The 14491-nt window shown below is 38.9% G+C and overlaps 1 protein-coding gene across 7 annotated transcripts in view; it reads left to right on the top strand.

Moving 5' to 3' along the window:
* Positions 1-14491, top strand: part of LRGUK (leucine rich repeats and guanylate kinase domain containing) — a 130082-nt gene that overhangs the window by 99952 nt on the left and 15639 nt on the right. For 3 of the 7 annotated variants that reach the window (XM_033432422.2, XM_004272178.3, XM_033432421.2), the window contains 3 exons: positions 5046-5134; positions 6979-7098; positions 13282-13430. In XM_033432422.2, the coding sequence (XP_033288313.1) occupies positions 5046-5134; positions 6979-7098; positions 13282-13430 (358 nt within the window). Of the gene's footprint in view, positions 1-5045; positions 5135-6978; positions 7099-13281; positions 13431-14491 lie in introns of those variants that run through there. The other 4 variants (XM_033432423.2, XM_033432424.2, XM_033432425.2 and 1 more) reach the window with 4 other exon arrangements.

The raw sequence follows: 14491 nt of genomic DNA, 5'->3' as shown, positions 1-14491 counted from the left end.
ATTATAATGCTGCAAAATGAGCAAAACCTTTTTAAGATCATCACCACAGAAGCTTTAATGAGATATTATGATCATATTGGAGGCCATAAATAGCCTTTATATGTCACTTATAGTTTGGAAAGGGCTTTTGTGTAAATCATCTCATGAACCCATTATTGCAACCCTTAGGAGATGTTGTTATTCATTTACTTTCCCAACATAAATCCCTATGTATTTTTGGAACTTTATGGTGGATTGAGGAAAGTAATTGCCACTATCTCTGTCAAAAACCTATATCATAAATCTTCCAAAAAAAAAAAAGATAGAAATGTTTGTGCTTTTTTGGGGTCTTAACTGTAGATTTAATATGTTCATATTTACCTGTAGAAACTATCAAGAGAGCCATTTGACACTGATGGACTAAATAGGAATTCCCATTGTCAATGCTTTTTTGGTCCTGTTTCTTTCAAAAGCACCCTTTCCACTTACGTTGAACACTGCATTCTTCCTGAAACCTACCCTAAACTTACTGCGTATGTGAGGTCTTTCGGTTTACCCCCTCTATTCTAATATTCTACTCTTTCCTTGTGTGTGGTTTGTCACCACGTGCATGTCAAGGTGTGATTACAAAATAACAGAGCTGGTTTTGTGTGTGTCTTCTGAAAACCAGCCCTATTCCTGGGTAGTCACATGGCCACACGTCATAACTGGTTGGGTAAGTGTATATTTATGTGTGTGTTTGTGTGAAGATTTTTTGCTGTGGAATTATTGTGAGTAGATCTTTGCCTTCTAGGAGAAGCTTTATTTTCAGAACTTCAATTGTATCTGTTTCTCCAACCAGCTCCTCTGATCTCCTTAGGGGACAGCCTTACTCCTGAAGCAGCCCAAGTTACTGAAAGCCAATTTTCTAGAAAAAAAATTGCTGAATGACCAATTCATTCAAAGCCAATTTAGTGAATATATGTGTGTGGCAGATAAGGCCAGTGCAATCAAAAAGCACCCAAAGATATGAAGGTCAGTGAGAAAGTGGACCTGTAATGACAAAATATTGGGCCCTACATCTACTAAGCACTATTTTCTTTCACTACTGTGAGGCAGGTCAGCTCAGGGAGCTTGTCAGAGATAACACAGCTTAGAAGTGTCTATTTCGACTCCAAAAGAAAAATGCTTTCTTCTCTTCAGTACATTTTTCAGGGCATGGTGTTCAACACTATATCTATTAGCTGGAATAACACTATAAAGAGATACTTCTCTTATCTGCCACCTAGTTACCAAGTGGTACAGTTCATGTAGGATCAGCAGTCCAAGTGCCTTTTTCAAGATAATGAATTGGTTTCCTGTTATTCTCTGAAGGTGACCAACTAATTTTAAAATATCATTTGTAATCATTATGATTTTGATTTGTGCATATTGAAGGCTATCCACCCACTGCATTTTTTATCCTTATCGAAACTCAAATTATTCTATCTTTGGCCAGCTAGAGCTTCTGCAGGTTGACACCTGTGTCCTTTTAACGTGACCCATTTTACTGGTTGGTATGACGAGATAGTCTATGCTCTTTTGTTCATTACCTGTCCTAGACCTGGAATCAGTCTTTTGTCCAAGAAGTCTTGGTTTCTTCAAGTGGGAGATGGTTGTACAAGAAAACACATCATGGTTGCTAGGAATGCTCATTGCTCTTGGGGTGGCCATTGTTTCTAGGCCTATTCTGTGGATAGATAAAATATTTCATGAGTTCAAGTTAATATTTCCAATTTGGATTCAAGACTTCAGCATTTTTACTTAACTCCTTCTCTGTTACATATTTTTTCTTTTCTCCACGCTGAGAGTCCTGCTTCTCAGAGATAGAGGCGATGATAGAATTATAATATCTTACTAAATTTCTCGTTTGTTTTAACCACATGACACACAGAAGAGTCTCAGAATAACAATACTAAATACTACCAGCACCCATTATAAAAACTGAAAGCAGTTTATAAAAAAGTGTTTTTACAAATGTTCCTCCCGCCATTGTTTGTGATTATGTTATAGCTGTACTATCAGAGCGTGCCCTCATATCCTCTCTCCCTTTTAACTCTCATTTTGTCTTAGTTATCAAATACCTTCATACTTAATACTCATCATTAGACCTCAGGTCAGTGTCTCTCTAGTTGTTTTATTGCCTAAGCTTATTCTCTACTAGATACAGAAAGGGCTGTGGGAAAAATATTTCCTGCATTCTTGCCTGTTGATAACAGTCTGTTACACTTTACACTTGAATTGTAGTTTTTAGTATCTATCCTGTTTCTTTGTTTTGTTTTGTTTTACGGTACACGGGCCTCTCGCTGTTGTGGCCTCTCCCATTGCGGAGCACAGGCTCCGGACACGCAGGCTCAGCGGCCATGGCTTATGGGCCTAGCCGCTCTGCGGTATGTGGGATCTTCCTGGACCGGGGCACAAACCCGTGTCCCCTGCATCGGCAGGTGGACTCTCAACCACTTTGCCACCAGGGAAGCCCCTGTTTCTTTGTTTTGGCTTATTTTATCAAGATCTCTTATTGTTGATATGTTGGATCTTTTTTATCTATCTTAAATATTTGTCATTTTCTCTTGAATCTTTTTACCTCTTTCTTCATTTCTTTTTGAGGTTAAAGTTTTTCCTTCATTTTCTATTTCTCTTAAGTCATTATTTGTTGTGTTTATTCACTCCTGTATTTCTTCTAGTTTAGTTTTCATTTCCTAAGCGACTTTTTCCTGTATATTCTAATTCTTTCCTGATTTCCAGCACCTCATTTGTGAGTTTGCAGAAATTGTAATTTATTTGTTCCTTAATGTTTTGTGTCATTTTCTTAATGTCTTTTAGTTTATTTTTAAATAGATTATAGATTTTATCTGTTTCCCCTTCATTGTGTACAGAGATGTTATTCTCCTTTTCCTCTTATTTCTTATAACTTTGCATTGGATTTGACTGGAAATTTTCTCATTTTTACGTGAAATTCATTTTCTCAAACATTTAGAAGGAAGGTGGTTTTTTCAAATAGTATCAAAGTATATGGCAGTTTCCTTCCTGAGATTTCCTGGTTCTGTTCCACTCTCCCGCTTTGGTCTAGATTTCCTCTTTCCTATGTCTCTGTTTGCTCTTTCCCAATTAATTTTTATTCCACCCCCATCAGCTTTTTTTTAGTGTAAAACCCTGTCTTAGAAGGGAGCCCTAGTGGATTAGTTTCAAGAATTCACAGTTGATCCAGCTCCTGCAGAACTTACTGTGGACCCCTTATTCTTACCTACTATTAGAATGGAAACAACCCCTCCTATGTTTCATCTGTGGTTTCCAAATTGTCCTGCTGTGCTTCCTAGTGAATACTTCTTAGCTATCTTGGGGCTCTCCTGTTCTCAGGTCTTTTAGTCACCCTGTTTCTTTCTTTGGCTTCCTCTTACATAGACACTGATACCATGCAGGTGTTGTGGTTATTGTCACCTGTATTGGGGGCTTTGAGGGGAGCTTGTCACCTAGTTTTCTTGTAAATGTTTGATATGTTTTCATTTTGCTATTTAGTTGCTATATCTGTTTTTACGTGGAAATTCTGGAAGGTCCAAAAACTATGCTTCCACTACCACTGTCATCTTCCCAGCCATGATATAATTTAGATCAAGGATCAATATAGGAAAAAAATAAGGGTGGTATAAAGTAAAATCACAATAGAAAATGTATATACTAGTATAGAGTGATTGGGGGAAAAATAATAACAAATCAACAGAATAAGACAGTGGATTTAGTTGATATGTAGTACTTTTATAGTAATATGAGACAATTTAGATGTATTTATGGAGCTATTTAAAATAGTTTTTAAGTGTTAAAATGTAAGTAGAGTTTGTTTCTTCCTTTCTTATCCCATTATAAATCCCCTCCCTCCTACCCAGCAGACATTTTCTCCTCATTATGCTTACGCAGAACCACAGAGATGATGGTCAGGGGAACAGTAAAGTGGTCTTGGCAATCAAATATCCACCTGAGAGACTGTGTTCAATGAGTCTGCATGTTAGCTCTCGTGTCATGTGTCTAAGGAACAATTTCACAAGCTTGACCTAGAATTTCTCAACGGCGTGTATAGTTATAAAACAGCATGTGCTATTTTTGGTTTTTTCCTCTTTTCAGTTGCCTTTTGACACCAAATTATAAACCTTTTGAATGCAGAGACTATGTTTTTTTTTTTCTTTTCTTTTCTTTTTTTTTTTTGGCTGCATCGGATCTTAGTTGCAGCATGCAGGGTTTTTCGTTGCAGTGCACAGGCTTCCCTCTAGTTGTGGCATGTGGGTTTTCTCTCTAGTTGTGGCGTGTAGGCTCCAGAGCATGTAGGCTCTGTAGTTGCGGCACGTGGGCTCTCTTGTTGAGGCGCACAGGCTCAGTAGTTGTGGTATGAGGGCTCTCTCTCTAGCCATGGCCCACGGGCTTAGTTGCCCTGCGGCATGTGGGATCTTAGTTACCTGGCCAGGGATCGAACCCGCGTCCCCTGCATTGGAAGGCAGATTCTGTACCACTGGACCACCAGGGAAGTCCCAAGACTATGTTTTTTGTATCTTTGTATCCCCATAATCAAATGCTCACCAAGTATTTAGTGATAGTGATGGGGTGTTGGTGAAACATAGGAGGAAGACCTCCCAATCTGTCCTATTTCAGGATCATACTTAACGTCGTTGGATATATTCAATCAGTTAGTTACTAGGTGTGCTAAGATCTGGTAAAACTAAAAAGACAATAATAGTCTGTATCCTTGAGAGATAATCTCATTAAAAAGATAAAAATATATATATAAACATGATATCTTAATAAAAAATTGCCTCATTATTATTTAGATGTCAGATAAAAGTTTACATATTAAATTGTAGTCTTCATAAAAATATTTCTATTTTATTTATAAAGTTTTCTTTCTTTCCACTGAACAAATATTGTTTTTTAGGCCTATGTTTTTTCCCTTTTTCTTTCCACACATTTGGCAGTCTCTAGCAAGAAGACAATGATTATAGCTATTTTAATCATCTGACATATTTTTAACTTCAATATAATTTTAAATCATATTTCTTGCCTAGGAAAGAGAGTCTATGGCGAGACAGTATGAGACAGCCCGGCAGGCCCTAATGGGAAAGACACCTCCTCATCACACATCCCTGTTTCAAAGGTAGTGATTTATCACATTTATTTACACCTGGGCATCTTTAAATTGATTTTTTAGTATCCAAATATACCAAATGAATCTTAAATCATCAACACAAGCAGGGACCTTTGTACTAAAATGGACCCAGTGGTTCAATAGTAAACCTAGTACTAGAAGTTGTATTTCCCTTTCATTTATATATATATTTAAAGGCACAATATACTCACAGCTACTAGAAACTGATGATTTTTTGCAGTCTTTGAAGACTGCAAAGAATGATGTTTCTGGTGGTGTTTGAATATAAGTATCAGCCTTCGCCAAGGCTTTGATGATGGAAGGTTAATTATATCCTGTTGAATATCCTATACTTGTCCATCATGAATCTCAAAAAATAGTAGTTAATGATTTGTGGGATCATTTGTTTAATGTCTCCTTTCCACATTAAACTGTAAATTCCATCAGGATGGGGACCATTGTATCTTTATTAAGCCATGAATTCTTATTCCTTAATATGCAATGTTTCACTTAGTCCCTGATGCATAGTAGAGGCTTCATAGATATTAGTGGCTATAATAATTATTGTACTATTAATTATTACATGTGAAGAGGCACATTTAGACTTTAAGATTTACTCAAAGTGAATAACCACGATGTTTATGAGATGTTTGTGTTTTATTTTCTCATGAATGTTATAGGCTTCAGTATTCTGAATTCTCTTTTCTGTGTGACCTTTTGGAAAATTTGAGTAATAAAGTGAGATCCCTGTTTTCAGAAAGTCACTAAGAGCACTGACAAGACCTTAATTATAGTGTTTTAAAGAGCTTTTTAAAGTGCGGTGAGTCGGGGAAGCAGAATACAAAAGCCATTTAAAAATGTTTTTCAATTTCACTTCTCTTTATTGTCTGCAATATTAAGCGATCCGTTAAAAATCTTTAACCAATATAAATTAAGTTTTGTCTTTGTCTGCTATATAGCAAAAAAAGTGTGGTTAATTTTCTCCACATTGGCAAGCTATCTTTGGGTAGTCTGATTCAAAAGGCAGGCTGTGTGGAATATACAAAGTTCTACTTGGGGGATGGGAGGGTGGTGGCCAGGAGATGGGCACTGTCCCCCAGAGCAGCTACAGCTGGGGCCTGTGCGACTTCTCACCAGCAGAGTGGCCATGCCTATTGAAACACTGTGGACACTAAGCTGTTTTAAATCTGAGCTCCAAATGGGTTATACTAGGGCAGAAGGATGCTTTGAATTTTCATGCATTTATATGCAGTCGGGCTGCTTTGCACATAGCACCTCTATTTAGCAAGTCTAGAGTGAATAGCAGTAGGATTTATTCACTAAAAATAGTTAATGATTCTTTTCAAGTCACTCTGGGGAAACAGGCTAGTATAGATGAAAAATAGATATTTTATGCTAGAGTTCAGTTGAAAGTACAATATTAGAATTTTTATAAATATTTTCTGGTATTATTTCAAAACATTAGATTATAAACAAAACTGGAAAATATCTATTTCAGTTTTTATAGCAGTTGATATATTTCTGGACTTCACATAACAAATGAATGAGCGTTTACAATTGAATATGTACCAATCAGTAGGAAGAAAATCTGCCTATATTAATGTCTTAATTGATAAGGAATATTCAGAAAAATACAAATTTGGTTAATCTACAAATTAGAATGTAATAATGCCAGTGTCTAAGGCAAGCTCTGACGTGAATGCTTATGAGTGTATATATTACATTATTCCAAATAGGTTTTATTGGCGTATGCATTTACTTGGGACGTGTAAAGGTCAGTATTTAGGTATTACATGTGTGTACGCTTGGTATTATTACAAAATTCTGTGGATTTTTTCAATTTCCAATTTCAGGGGTCTAGTACCAGCACCCGTCATCGACAGTCTACCTTGTTTTACAGCTTTAGAACTAAAGAAAAGTTTCGAGCTTTATGGAGGTTACTTTAAAACTCCCTTTGGACCTTCTGAAAAGAGGTGAGTTGAGTTTTATTGGATAGAATAAGTTATTTTCTGCTGGTTAGTTCAAATGATGGCACTCATCCTTAAACTTCAGGGAATTCCTAAAGCTGGGAAGCAGGGCCCCAACTCCCACTATGGAATTTGAATAGAATAGATTTTGGCCCTCTAGGGAGGGCACAGGCTTATAACCTAGGTTCACTGGAACCTAAGAAGCTTCTCTCTGGGACTTTGAAACTTGAGGGAGTGCCACACTGATGCAGGGGCAGTTAGAGATCATTCAAGTCACCAGTGGTGGAAGAATCAGGAATCCATTGTGGAGCGCAAGCAATGGTGTCTACCAGTCTCTTCCTGTATTGCAGCTTGGCTGTGTTCTTGGCACCTAGCTTACCTTTGCTCTTGCCAGGTTTAAAAACCGGGTTCTCTAGTTTTCCGTTAAATCTATAAACTACCAAATAGCTTTTCAATAACTCCCTTTTTGATATTTAAACCCCTTATAGACCAGATCAGACCCTTCACCACTGATTTTAGTGCTTGGCTTTTGTGGGTATTCTATTACATTCCTTTTCTACTTCCGCTGTTTCTGCCACTACCATTGACTATGTCTCTATAGGTCTTGAATCCACACTTCCCAAGCAAAGATCTGGCTGGTTGAGTCAATCACTATCTACTACGGGTGCCACTCTTGAGTAGAATCTCTAGCCAGAGCCCTCATAGGTAACAGTCTGGTCTATAGATTTGTTGCCCTTAGGTCAAGCAACCATCCTTTATCCAATCATCTGTGGCCGGACAGTGACAGAGAATCAAGTAAAGAACTCTTTAGAAGGGGTCCGTGGGTTTGGTCTCTCTGAATGCATGGCAACAAAGTAGACAAGAGTGACTGGAAGCAAGCACACTAAAACATTAGCAGTGGGTCTTCCTCTAGATTTATCAGTTATTTTCATTTTCTTCTTTATCTTTTTTCCTGTAACTTCTAAATCGTCTGTACAGGATATATATGGTTTATTTTTATATCCTAAAAAAATTATTAAAAATCCATGAGAATTTGATGAAATATTCAGTAAATGGGAAAAATAGGTCCTAAAGATACAATTAAGTTTCTAATATCACTTTATATGTTAAAACAAATTTTAGATAAATTATAAAGAGTTAAATACAAATCAATGCTTATAATATAAATGGTGTGTTAAATATCAGGTGCACATGTATATCCAGCATAATACAGGTTTAAAAATATTCATGTGTATGTATAGAAAAAAAACACTAAAAAGATATATACCAAAATAGTATCAGTTATTATCTTCTAGTGGTGGGATTGTGGCCAATTTTTATTTTCTTTGTTCTTCCCGATATTTTCAACAATGAGCATTTTATAATATTTGAAGTATTAATATAACTTTAAAATATTAATATGTCATTTAAAAAGTCTGCCACAGCAAAGAGATGTTTTATGAGGGTGATGTGTCATAATGAGAGTGTCAATTTAAAAAAGGAGTAATGCTTTCCTTTATTTCTGAGTTTTATTATTGTAATACTTTGGGTTTCCTTTCATAAATTTGATGATGAAAAACAACAGGCCCCACTAAATGGCCACCCAAGTCTGCACATCTCACAGGATACTAGAGACTCTAGATTATAGTTAGTTAACGAATTACAATGACAGTGTTGAAACTGTAGATCTCTGAGGATTTATTCACACTCTGGATTTTTTAGTACAGTTAGGTAGCCTGATAGGAGTACAGTGAGAGAAAGAATATCTTAGTTTAGGCTGTTATAACAAATTACTGTAGGCTGAGTGGCTTAACCAGCAGACAGTTCTTTCTCACACTTCTGGAGGCTGAGAAGTCTGAGATCGGGGGCCAGCGTGGCCGGGTTCTGACGAGGGTCCTCTTCCTGGTTTGCAGATGGCTGGCTTCTTGCTGTGTCCCCACATGGTGGAAAACAGAGAGAGGAAGCAAGCTGTCTTTCGCTTTTTCTTATAAGAGCACTAATCTCATTCATGATGGCTTCACCTCCTGACCTAATTACCTCTCAAAGGTCTCACCTCCTTACACCATCATATTGGGGGTTAGGATTCCAATATATAAATTTGGGCAGGGTGGGGTAGGGACACAAACATTCAGTCCATAACAGAATTTAAAAAAATAAAATAAAATGCCTACTAGGCTGCAGTGGGCTTATTTATCATCTGTTCCCACAGTGAAAAGGGTGGGTCAGACGTTCACTCAAGTCTGACCCTTTCCTCGTGGTAACACATGTGCCTTTCAACCCAGCCACTTTTTTTTTTTTTTTTCCCCAGCCACTTTTTGACTCCTGACTTTCAAAGCATTTTCATTTACTCTTAATACTTCCTTTGATACAAAAGAAAAGTAATCGTTTGAAAGGCAGAACTTGCTCTGTGATCCCTTTTTTGGTGTGTGTTTTAAATGAAGAGGTATTCTTTTCCAAAAATAAGAGACCAAAACATATGTGTTTTGGGTTGAATTGTGTACATAATTCAACTCCCCGCAAATGTACATATTGAAGTCCTAATCCCAGTACTTCAGTGTGTGACCTTATTTGGAAGTAGGGTCATTACAGATGCATTTAGTTAAGATGAGGTCAGACTTGGGAAGGGTGAACCTTTAATCCAATGTAATTGGTGTCCATATACAAAGGAGAAATTTGGACATACACACACACACACACACACACACAGAGCAAGGGAGCTTGGGTGATGCAGAAGCCAAGGATGGTCAAAGATTGCCAGCAAAACATGAGAAGCTAGTAGAGAGACCTGGAACAGACTCTCCTGCACAGCCTCAGAAGGAACCAACCCTGCTGACATTGATCTTGGGCTTTTAGACTCCAGAATTGTGAGACAGTGACTTTCAACCATTCAATCCTCGGTACTCTGTTACGGCAACCCTAGCAGGCAAATAAAATATATATTAAAAATCCAGTGAAGGGCTTCCTTAGTGGCGCAGTGGTTGAGAGTCCGCCTGCCGATGCAGGGAACGCGGGTTCGTGCCCCGGTCCGGGAAGATCCCACATGCCGCGGAGCGGCTGGGCCCGTGAGCCATGGCCGCTGAGCCTGCGCGTCCAGAACCTGTGCTCCGCAGCGGGAGAGGCCACAACAGTGAGAGGCCCGTGTACCGAAAAAAATCCAGTGAAATTTTTGGTGCCATTTTCTTTCTAAGTTCCCTTCAACATACTCTATTTATATCACTTTAGAGATTTGGCCATAAAATCTATGGATTATTGTTTTTTTTACTAAAAAAAGAAGAACATCTTTATGCTTCTATAGTTTGGAATAAAAGATGTAACCCATAAAACCTAAATGCATCTACGTCTGTGTTCAGGGGGAAAAGACTCAGTCTGGTCATACTTCTAGAGAGAAGACCCCAAGCATGGGTTAATCACGGCCCTTTTCCACTGCAGGGGTAGAGGAAAGAGTTGTTCAGTGACTGGAAAATCCAGATGTTGGCAGTACTGGTCTCAGTTTATATACTTCTCTAGGAAGCGCTTCTTGGACAAGCTCACTTACCTTACATGGAAGCAAGAAATTGGGAAACAAAGTCTTCGAGGAGCATGGGTGTTCTACCTGAAGGGGGCTAGCATTCTGTGAGGGGGTCCAAAAGCTGTTGTCTAGTAACAGGAAGACAGACCCAAGAACTCTGTCCAACCCAGTAAGAGGTACCCCCGCCTTCAAGCAAGCCATTAGACTTCTCTAGTTGATAACCAGTAGTCAAAACTTCTGAGCAGAACCCCTAGGCACAGGGAGATTGCCCCATCCCGGAGTATCCCTGCCTGGGAATGTTGATGCCATCTGGCCCTGGCTGTAGTTGACAGGAAGCTTAGGTCCAGCGAGCAGCCCATGTCTATGCTCAGCAATATGAAAGCTTTCCAGGAGCACTGGTTCTGGATTCAAGCCGTGAACTACCGCCCAAGAGCTGCAGCCTCTGCTTGCCATTCAGACACATTGGACGTGTCCCCTTAGTATGCCTACACCACCCACTGTATTTCATCCTGGGTCAAGGACAGGCCCAGAGAGCTAATTGTACTGTGTTTCCAGTGATAGAGCTCCTGGGAACACCTCATTGAGACTTGCTTCTACCCTTTACATCTCTGGTAGTCATAACATCATCCTGGTAAGATGTGGACACCCTCACTTAAATGACAGGCTTTATCTTGAATAGACCCAATTTGGATCAGCCTTTGCTACTGCTGTGTATGAACTGAAGTTAAATGTGGAATGTGAACAAGTGGAGGTCAACTTGAACTTGATCCTAGACTCGTACTTCTTTGCTGAGGTGGGAATCATTACGTTGGAAATACAGAGAAGAAAGCATAATCATAGCCACCTACTAGGCTTTGCAGTAAACAATTATCTATTGATTTTCAACATTTTAAATCAACCTTTAGCTAAATTATGAAAAGACATAACTATGAATACAAAACTTAATACAGGGCTTCCCTGGTGGTGCAGTGGTTGAGAGTCTGCCTGTCAATGCAGGGGACATGGGTTTGAGCCCTGGTCTGGGAAGATCCCACATGCAGCGGAGCAACTAGGCCCGTGAGCCACAACTACTGATCCTGCGCGTCTGGAGCCTGTGCTCCGCAACAAGAGAGGCCGCGACAGTGAAAGGCCCGCGCACCGCGATGAAGAGTGGCCCCCGCTTGCCGCAACTAGAGAAAGCCCTCGCACAGAAACGAAGACCCAACACAGCCAAAAATAAATAAATAATTAATTATTTTTTTAAAAAAAACTTAATACAATCAATTTTGACAGTAAAAATTTCCAATGACAGAGTTTAGGAGGTGGAGATGGCAAGTGAGTATATATCATCTGCTGTTGATGGAACAAGAAATGGGGATTGTTAAATATGATACATGAAGATGTAGATCTGACCGATGGAGGAACTGAAAATAGTGATAGAACTGTGTGTGGGGAGAAAAATGGGGGGAGGTTATTAAGTTAGCTAAATCCTTTTTGATCATAGCAGAAGTCTGTATCAAAGATATGTTTAAAACTGGCAAGTCAATAAAAATCAGTGACATTTAGAAATAAAATGTTTATTGTCAGAATATCGAAGAACATTTAAGAATGGTTGGCTCTCAGGAGAATGAAATTGGGGTCACCGTTACTTTCTATTTTAAGCCCTTCTATATGACTTAATTCTAACTATATGTATTTAGTAGGCTGATTAAAGTGTTAATGAAATGTTTTTAAAGAAATGAGTAAAATCGCAGAAGAAAAGATGAATATATTTTGATTATATAAACATTTTAAGTTGCTCTAGGTCCAAAACAAATTAAAAAGGAAAACAGGAAGCTATATAAAATATATATTAATAACATATAATATACTATATATGATATATAGTATATGTAACATCTAACATATATAATATATTGAATATAATATTCATATATGTTTTATGTTACATATTTAATTTATAATATATAATTCAATATATAATATATAACATATATATTCACATAAATTGATATGGAAAACATTTAGATCCTCAAAAGAGAAATGAAGAAAAGAGGTAAATAGTTCACAAAAGCTAATTAATAAATACAAGAAATAATGTTTAATCTTGCCATGAACCATGCTCAGCTGTTCACAGTGCTCGCTCTGCAGGATGAGCTCTGCCGCAGTGGAGTTGCTTCCCCCAGAGGAAGCCAGGAAGCAGGTGGAGCCCAAAGGAGAGCAGCCAACTGGTAGGAAGCCCACTGGCCCAGACACAGAGACTTCAGGCACCCAGGTCACACCCCAACCTTGTCCTAAAAAGGGGGACAAAAAACTAGCCTTAGGTATGCCCAATGTGTGGTCCAGATCAGGCCCCCTAACACGCTTTCATTTTTCTCTGTCCAAGGACTGCCCTATATAAATTGCACTTGATTCTGAAGTCCTAGGAATTAGGATCCATGCCTGACCCATCTTGTTTTATAGACGCCAGCACCTCTCAGGATGCCTTGCTCTTAGAAGATATTCAGTGATGTTTTGTATAATGGATGAGAAGTCTATGCTAATATATACAGTACTTAACATATCAGCTGCTAATAGGTCTTGGTACCTATGTATCATTGAAAACTTTAGCTCAACAGAGATATGTTTGCAAACTACTGAGTGATTTGACAAAGATAACCCAATGATCATATGGCCATTAATGGTATTTCATCTCAAAGATATATTCATTTTTCATTTTTCAGTGGCATGGATTCCAGTGATTCCATGAAATACTCTGCATTATTTGAATCTTGTCCATGGTCAAAAGACTTGCCTTTTCGGCCTCCGGAAGACAGAATTTATTCACACCCAGAATCAACAATAGGTGATATTGAGGATCAGGCCCTAAAAGGTATGAGTCATTTACATATTGTTCTCATATAAATATTAATATTATAATTATATCTATTTCCCACTGTCTTTCTGTTTCTGATTTTTTAAAATTAAATGTGTGTTTAAAGTTGAGAATCTCTCCTTTGAGGCAGGCTGGGTTATTTATCCCCCATTGTAATAGATGAGAAACAAAGTTAAAAAAGATCAGAAATGTGCCCAGGGTTGCTTAGCTACTTAGAGTGGACTGCTGCTCTGCCCATCTGGCCACACGGCCTGCAGGGGTGTTCTGGGATGAGGGGCACGTGCTCTCGAAAGGAGGTTTTAGCAACTTGGGCTACATTCAGTGAAGGTGAAGAAACGCAGGGAAGTTTTCATATCACTGACCAGTCTCCTGCCCTGGGGGTCTGGCAGAATCCTGGCGGTTTGGGGTTTGAAGGATCAGGCCAGCCCCTCCTCTTCACCTCCTTTTTACACCTTGCTCCCCAACAGACTTGCGAATGCATGTCTCCTGGCACAGACAGCATGGCCATCGCATTTTTGTCTCTGGCAATGTTCATAAAGAACATTGAGTAAAGACCTTAAACAGTGTGGGGAGGCTGAAGGGCTAGAGGTGAAAATGGAAAAGGGAGAGAGTAACCCATTATGGGGCTCTGTGAGCAACTGATAGAGGAATGAATAAATTGGGCGGAATTCTCTAGGACCTGGAGGCTAAGAGAAGCCAATATTAGTAGCCTGCGGGGGGTGGGGTGGTCTGCCTGAGACCAGAAGAAGACTTGAGAATCCCCTGCTTCCTCAGGTGACCATGGGAGCCAGAAAGAGTACAGACGTGTTAGGTCACCAGGGACAATAGGACACAGTAGGTGGCATCTCCAGAAGGAAGGTCCCGAATCAGGCACCTTCTGACCTTTTCAGAGGTGGACGCCCTGTTCAGGTGTAGCTGTATTCAGGACAGCTGACCGAGATAGGGTATTTTCCAGCATTTTACTCATAAGGGAGGACAGAAGCAATAAATTAGAATCTGTTGGCCTGAAATAAACAGACTGCCAGGTATTTCTCCAGCCAAGATGGGTTTATTAGTGA

This window comes from Orcinus orca, chromosome 9 (genome assembly GCF_937001465.1).
Source record: "Orcinus orca chromosome 9, mOrcOrc1.1, whole genome shotgun sequence".
Lineage (NCBI taxonomy): Eukaryota > Metazoa > Chordata > Mammalia > Artiodactyla > Delphinidae > Orcinus > Orcinus orca.
This window is presented reverse-complemented; position numbering and strand designations above follow the sequence as displayed.